Genomic DNA, 7,710 nt, shown 5'->3' with positions numbered 1-7,710 from the left:
GGAGAGACTGTGTGTTCGGCAGGGGGGCGGGGGAGATGTGAACTGTACTTTCGGCTAGACCTTCCTGTAAACCTAAAATTGCTATAAAAATAAAGTCTATTACAACAAACAAAAAGTCTATAAAAGGAATATCATAGATGGGAAAGAAGGTATGTTTTCAGGAAACTGAAAGAAGGGAAAGGGCTACAGCTCAACTAGGAGACAGAAGCAAGAAACATAGGCGGCATGTATTCGTCTGTTTCTGTGGTTTATAACAGAGATACCTGCAACTGGATGATTTGTAAGAAAACAAAATGTATTGCTTACGGTTTCTGAGGCTGGGAAGTCCAAAGTCCAGGGAACACATCCTGTGAAGGTCTCCCTTGGTGGTGGCTTCAGCAACACAGGGTATCACATTGAGAGAGAGAGCGGAAGCAGAGAGAGAGAGACTGATGTGCTCTCCTTTTAAAGACCCTCAAATTGTGGACCTACTAGTGTGCAAGTCAAGCTGGTGAGAGCTGAAGCATGGCCTCAGACAAGGAAAGCCATAGAAACGGAGCTGCCTGAGGACTTGGGGGCCCAACCCCCACACCAGTGTGCAGAGGACATTGAACATGGAGTCAAGGTACACGATTCTTCAGCTTTAAGATTTGATTCCTGCCCTGCTGGGTTTTGGACTTTCTCCATTTTTTTTTTTTTTGCCCTATTTCTTCCTTTTTGAACAGGAATATGTACCCTATGCTTATCCCGGATTGTATCCTAGAAGTAGGTAGCTTATTTTGATTTCACAGATGGGACTTTGAACTTTGGACTTTTGAGTTGAAACAGGTTTTTTGCCCTATTTCTTTCTTTTTGAACAGGAATATGTACCCTATGCTTATCCCTCATTGTATCCTAGAAGTAGGTAGCTTATTTTGATTTCACAGATGGGACTTTGAACTTTGGACTTTTGAGTTGAAACAGGTTAAGAGTTTGGGGATGGAATGATTGTATTTACTTGTGAGGACATAAACTCTGGGGGACAGGGGCAGAATGATATAGATCGAATTGTGTTCCCCAGATTTATGTATGAGAAGTTTGATCCCCACTGTGACAACAGAAACTTATTCTCTTATAGTTCTGGAGGCCTGTGCTCCAGAAATCAAAAATGGATCTGTAGGGCTGTGCTCCCTCTGGAGGCTGCAGCGGGGAGTGGGTTTCCTTGCTTTTTCTAGTTTCTAGAGTCTTCGTACATCCTTTGGCTCATGGCTTTCTTTCTCTGCCTTCTAAGCCAGCTGCATAGCATCTTCAAGTATCTTTCTTCTGTCTCCCTTGACCCTCTTGCCTCCCTCTTATAAGGACCCTTGAGATCATATTTAGGGTCCACCCAGATAACCCAGGATAATCTGCCCATCTCAAGATTCTCAGTCATATCTGCAAAGCCCTTTTACTATAGAAGGTAACATTCATAGGCGCCAGGGATTGGGGCATGGATATCACTGGGAGGTCATTACTTAGCCTCACCCTTTTCTTTATAAATTTTCAAAATTTTATCTGAGCCTGGTGAGTGAGTCCATTACCATTAGGGTCCAGCTTAGCAGCAAGTAAGTACAGTCCAATAAACAGCCTGCAGTATCTATGTTGGATATGACTAGTGGTGGTTTGAAATATATGTAGAATTTAAATACATGAAAATGATAGAACAGAAGACAGAAAATTCTGACTCCATTTACTTCCTTTCTATGGGCTTTGCATTGTTGAGGAAATGATCATTGTTAATAAGATGGTAATATGTTAAGGATCATGTTATCTTTAAAGGAACAATAAAAGAATGTGTAACAAATAATCTAATTAAAGGAAATAGAAGAAAATAACATAATTAATAATTATTAAATATTCACAGACCATTCCAATTTAAAGACAAAGATTGATATATGGCCATGTTTGCCAAATGGTAGGTCAAGGGGCCCTGGAGGCCTCAGCAAGCTCACAAGATTTTAAATTTTTACTGGAAACAGCAATATTTGACATCTCTCAGATTCTGTATAAACAACAAACTACTAGCTCTTAGTTGCTCCCAGCTCCAACGTTAGATCACACTCGGTTCCTCTTGATGACACCGAATTTTGGAAAGCAGCATTTTCATCAGTTGTTGTGATAAAGAAAAAGTACCACCTGAAAATTAATGTGGGATAGGAATGAAGTGGCAGTTTTCAATCTGACTCCAAGGTCTGAGAAGTTGCGTAGTACACAACATCCCATTTTTAAGTAATTGTGATGCACATAGACTTATTAAGTTGTTTGAACCTACTTATTTAATACAACTGTTAAGTATTTCTTCTAGGCTAGGAATGCTGTGAAAAGATTACTGAGACTCTAATGGCACTTAAAACTGAGTAAGTTTGGGAACTTCTGTCATAAATGAATTAGAAATAAAAACTATGATGCATACAGAAGAGACAGTATATGTGTTCAGAGACAGAATAGAAGAATATGAAAGGATGGAAAACATACCATGCAAAAAAAAATATATAGCTAGTTTGGCAAATGTGGCATTATGACAGTCTTTGTCTTTAAATTATCATTGTGTGTTTACAGTAGTTCCCCTTATCTGTGTTTTCTCTTCCTTAATTTCGGTTACATGTGGTCAACTGTGGTCCAAAAGTTCCAGAAATAAACAATTTATGTTTTAAATTGCATGCCCTTTCGAGTTGTGTGATGAAATCTCACACCTTCCTGCTTCGTTCAGCCCAGGACATGAAGCAACCCTTTGTCAAGTGGATCCACACCATCCATACTACTCACCCGTCAGTCACTCAGCAGCTGTCTGGGTTATCAGATCGATAACCCAGACGTGTCACGGTCTTGCAGTGTTTGTATTCAAGTAACCATTTTTACTAAATAATGGCCCCAACGTGCAAGAGTAGTGATGTTGGCAATTGGATATGCCAAAGAGAAGTAGGAAAGTGCTTCCTTTCAATAAAAAAGTAAAAGTTCTCAACTTAATAGGGAAAGAAAAAAATCATATGCTGAAGTTGCTAAGATCTATGATAAGATTTATCAGTGAAATTATAAACAAGGAAAAATAAATCTGTGCTAGTTTTGCTGTCACACCTCAAACTGCAATAGTTACATGGTAAGTGCTAAGTTAAGATGAAAAAGGCATTAAATTTGTGCATGAAAGACATGAACAGACACCCATTCTGATTGGCAATTGGGTCTGGTACTATCTGTGGTTTCAGGCCTCCACTGTGGGTCTTAGAACATATCCCCCAAAAGTAAGGAGGGACTACTGTGTATGTTTAAAATAATTATTTCTATATGGGGGATTAAGTCTGTCATCTTATCTGTTTTTTATTTGTCCCACAAAAAATAGACAAAGTAGAATTTGAGGCAAGATTTATTACTAGAGAGATCTTATTATAATAAAAGGGTTGATCTACCACAAAATAGAGCAATTTAAATTTTTACGAATGTAATAACATAACCTCATAATATATAAAAGATGGACAGAATTAGAAGAGAAAAAGACAAATGTACAATAAAATGGAATAATTGAACACAACTTTTTAAGTATCTGATAGAATAAGCAGACCTCCAAAAAAATCGGTATCTGGAAGATCTGAACGAATATAATTAACAGATTGGACCTCACTGACATATCCACAGCACTGCACCACTACCACAGTAGATACATTTTTTACATGGACACATGCTACAGTTACAGCAGTTGACCATGTGATGAGTCATAAAATGTCTCAATCAATTTGAAAAATTAATAATAAATATACAGCTGAAAAAAGCCCTCAAACATTACTTAATTATGCAAAACATTTCTAAATAAGACATGGGTCAATAAGGAAATCACATAGCAATTATCAAATATTTTGAACTGAAAAAAAAGGAAATATGGCACATCAGAACTTATGGAATGCAACTAAATCTGTGCTTAGAATAAAAATAGTCTAACATGCTTATTTTGGAAACTATAACAAGCTGAAAATTGTTAAACTCTCGGTAATCATCTCAAGAAATTTATTTTTTTTTAAAAAAGAGCAGCAAATAAACATGAAGAAAATAGCAGTAAAGAAAACAAAAATGAGAACAGAATCAACAGAGCCAAAAGTTGGTTTTTTGACATCTAATAAAATTCTCTGGCCTCAGTTTACCCTCCAAAATTTGAACTATATAGTGGGGGAGATGGGGAATCACAGAAATAAAAACAAAACCAAAAAAAAAGAAGAGATTTCTAAAATTAAGGTAAAATGACATTTTTCCAACAGATATGTTTCTTGATTACAGAGTTTGACTCTAAATGGTGTCTTTATTGCTTTAACTTAAGTCTACTAGGCCTTAAAGGGAGGTAGCTGAGTTTAGAACAAGAATTTAACTTCAGATATGTATCAGAAAACATACGCTTTGGGGCCGGCCCCGTGGCGCACTCGGGAGAGTGTGGCGCTTGGGAGCGCAGTGGCGCTCTTGCCGCGGGTTCGGATCCTATATGGGGATGGCCGGTGCACTCACTGGCTGAGCGCGGTGCGGGTGACATCGTTCCGAGGGTTGCCATCCCCTTACCGGTCACAAAAAAAAAAACAAAAAGAAAACATACGCTTTCATAGTGTGAAGTGTAGCTTCCGTTGCTGAGCTCTGTCCAGCTTCTCCTTGTGCTGAAATGATTGGCTTGGCAACAGACTTCCAACACTGGTGACTGCTACTGAGGGCCAAAGCGACTAGGCTCACACACCTAGATTTGGGTGTACAACTGAGAGGGGAGAGGGATGAAGAAATGCAAGGAGAGTGCATTTTAGTACACGAGAGAATGATAAATGAGGACGGATATATGAAGGCCAAGCACGGGTGCTTCCTGATCAGCTAAAATTTGAAGCTGTAAATTAGGAGCTTCTTCTCAGTGAAAGACTGTATATGCATATAGCTTAATTGCCTTTAAAACAGCAGTGGCATTTTAATGGGCAGATGCTGATTTTTATTTATTTATTTTTTAAAAAGAGCTCATTTCTAAGGTACCTATTAAAGGAGTTAATCCTTTTGCTATTATCAGGGTGTTCTCTTACTATTTTGACCACACCTGTGAAATATATTGGTGAGAAAGAGAAAGCGAGTAGAGGTTTCTCTGTTAACTGTGACGTTGCTGTGCTCTGTATCTCCAGGTCAATGCAAGGCCCCTGAAATGTTTTCATTTGCCAAGCCTGTTAACCCATCTGATAAGTCCGAGTTTCCCATTGGGACATCTTTGAAGTATGAATGCCGCCCAGGTTACAGAGGCAAACCATTCTTTATCACCTGCCAAGAAAACTCGGTCTGGACAAACACTGATGACAAGTGTAGACGTAAGTAACTCTGGACTGGAGACTCTTATGTGTCAGTCAAAGATCTGATTCAATTTGTTCAAATTCTGGAATTAAGAAATGTATGACAATAAGTTTGCCCCAGGTACAGCACATGTGAGTTCCTGGAATCTTCATTACAAGTTCATTGCATGAGAAATGACCATCATAAGAAATGAATGAACAAAAATACCCATTCCCTAGGGGTTTGCCATTTTTATGACTAAAATTAAGTAATGAATGGCTCAGGACAGGAAATAGAAGTGTATTGAGTAACTAGGATATGAGAAATCCCAGGCTTTGAGACCTTTATATCATACTGGTTGAATTAGAGAATATAACATTTTGGTAATAAATAAAGTTTACATTTTTCTTGGAGGCAAAATGTGGGGATGAGACAGATCAGGAGGGGAGGGTTTTTTGAAAGTGAAAGTTTTAACTGCTACAGAGGTTTTCCTGACATATCCAGTCTGCAAAGACTGGTGTAGGTGCCTACTTCTTCAAATTTGCAGACACCAACAGCACTATTCTTATAGTAAGTGGCTGATCCTGAGGCACTCTGGTAAATTTCCTCAAAGTAAATTTCCAAAATCTGTAGAACTATCAAAACTATGTGCTCTTTAGTAAGGTACAGGCAGCTTGGGATCTTATGTACTAAGAAACATTCAGATTACTCTACCTGGCTCCAAAATTCTGGTTTTTTTTCCCCATAGGTAAATCATGTAGTAATCCTGCAGAGCCTATAAATGGCCTGGTGCATGTAGACACAGACATCCAGTTTGGATCAAGAATTAATTATACCTGTAATAAAGGGTAAGTTGACAGCAACATTGCTTGGTTTGAAAGTGTGAGATCAGCAATACTACCTTCTAGTCAAATCTCACAAAGGACCTGACTGGTTTTAAAAGGCTTGAACTGAGGGGTTTAACTCCTGATCGAAATGAACAGAGGTATGATAAGATTAGGGGAATTAAGATTCTTGCATTCATCAGGTGGGAAGGAAGAAAATGAGAGAGGACATAGTCAAAGCTCACAAACAACCCTAACCCAGGGTAGACAGTGCAGAAGAAAGAGAGGGCCCTGGAGGAGTTGTGTGAGAGAACAAATCTTAACGGTAACAACACTATTGGTTTACTAGGGCTGCTGTAACAAAGCACTGCAAACTGGGTGGCTTAAAACTACAGAAGTTTACTCTCTCAAAATTCTGGAAACTAGAAGTTCAAAATCAAGGTGTTGGCAGGACCAGGCTTCCTCCAAATCCTCGAGGGGAGGATCCTTCCTTTTCTCTTCCATTGTCTGGTAGCTGCAGGACTTCCTTGGTATGCAGCAACATAACTCCAATTTCTGTCTCTGTCTTCACATGGCAGTCTTCCCTCTGTGTCTTTGCATAGCTTCTCCTCTCTGTGCATGTCTATGTCCAAAGTTCTCTCTTTTTATAAGGACAACAGCCACTGGATTAAAGCCCAAGCTTATGACCTCATCTGAACTTGATCACATCCACAAAGACTCTACTTCCAAATAAAGTCACATTGATAGGGACTGGTGGTTAAGACTTCAAAATACCTTTTTGGGGGCACACAATTCAATCCATAATAGAGCCCTCTTTGAAAATGTCAAGCAGAAAGTGCTACAGAGCAGTTGTCCCACTGTTGGTGCTTACCTTTGCTCAGCACAGAGTGGAGGGCCTGCCTCAACCTCTCTCCTAATGTGAGCAGCTAAGCCAGTTAGAGAATTGTGCTGCCACATAGGCAATCAAATAAAAGTTGGTAAATTACATGTCAGAAAACTTAAAAACTAAGTGCTTCAAAAGAAACTATCAAGAAAGTGCAAAGACAACCCAGACAATAGAAATTATTTGCAAATTATGGATCTTATAAGGATCTCATATCCATAATATATAAAGAGCTGTTACAACTCAACAATAAAAAGACAAATAAATCAATTTAAAAATGGGTGAAGGATTGAATAGACATTTTCCCAAAGAAAATATACAAATGTGACACATGGCAGATAGTAATGTCACCAAGATGGCAGAATAGATTATCTCAGCAATGCTCCCCTCACAGCAAGAGATCAATTTACAACTGTTAAAACATAAAAACAGTAATCTTGTAATCACTGCAACTTGGAGTAAGAGTCAGAGAGACCTGCTGAGTTACGAATGTGTGGAAACCAGCAGCAAGCTGGAGGAGGGATGACCCTGATCATACCCAGCCCCAGCCATTCCCTAGGCCAGCATTGCATAGCACATGGAGCAGCTACCTGGAGATGGCAAAGCTGCAGCAGCACCCTTTGCATGGAGCTACTTGGAGTCTGCAGATGTGAAGGGTGACATGACCACTAGCAAAAAAAAAAGAAACGAAAAAAGGAAGAGAAGAAAAAGTAAATCACATCAGAGTGCATTATC

General features: G+C 39.0%; 1 protein-coding gene across 1 annotated transcript in view; it reads left to right on the top strand.

The window, feature by feature from the left end:
* Window positions 1-5,068: 5,068 nt before the first annotated feature.
* Window positions 5,069-7,710, top strand: part of LOC103596051 (complement receptor type 1-like) — a gene marked incomplete at its 5' end in the record, with an annotated part of 89,794 nt that continues 87,152 nt past the window's right edge. Inside the window, 2 exons of the mRNA XM_008579609.1 lie at window positions 5,069-5,306; window positions 6,017-6,116. Coding sequence (XP_008577831.1) covers window positions 5,069-5,306; window positions 6,017-6,116 — 338 coding nt within the window. The remainder of the gene's footprint in view (window positions 5,307-6,016; window positions 6,117-7,710) is intronic.

The sequence above is a fragment of the Galeopterus variegatus genome, unplaced genomic scaffold (assembly GCF_000696425.1).
Source record: "Galeopterus variegatus unplaced genomic scaffold, G_variegatus-3.0.2 Scaffold1921, whole genome shotgun sequence".
NCBI classification, from domain to species: Eukaryota; Metazoa; Chordata; class Mammalia; order Dermoptera; family Cynocephalidae; genus Galeopterus; species Galeopterus variegatus.
The sequence above is the reverse complement of the archived record's forward strand: the minus strand, read 5'-3'. Positions and strand labels throughout refer to the sequence as shown.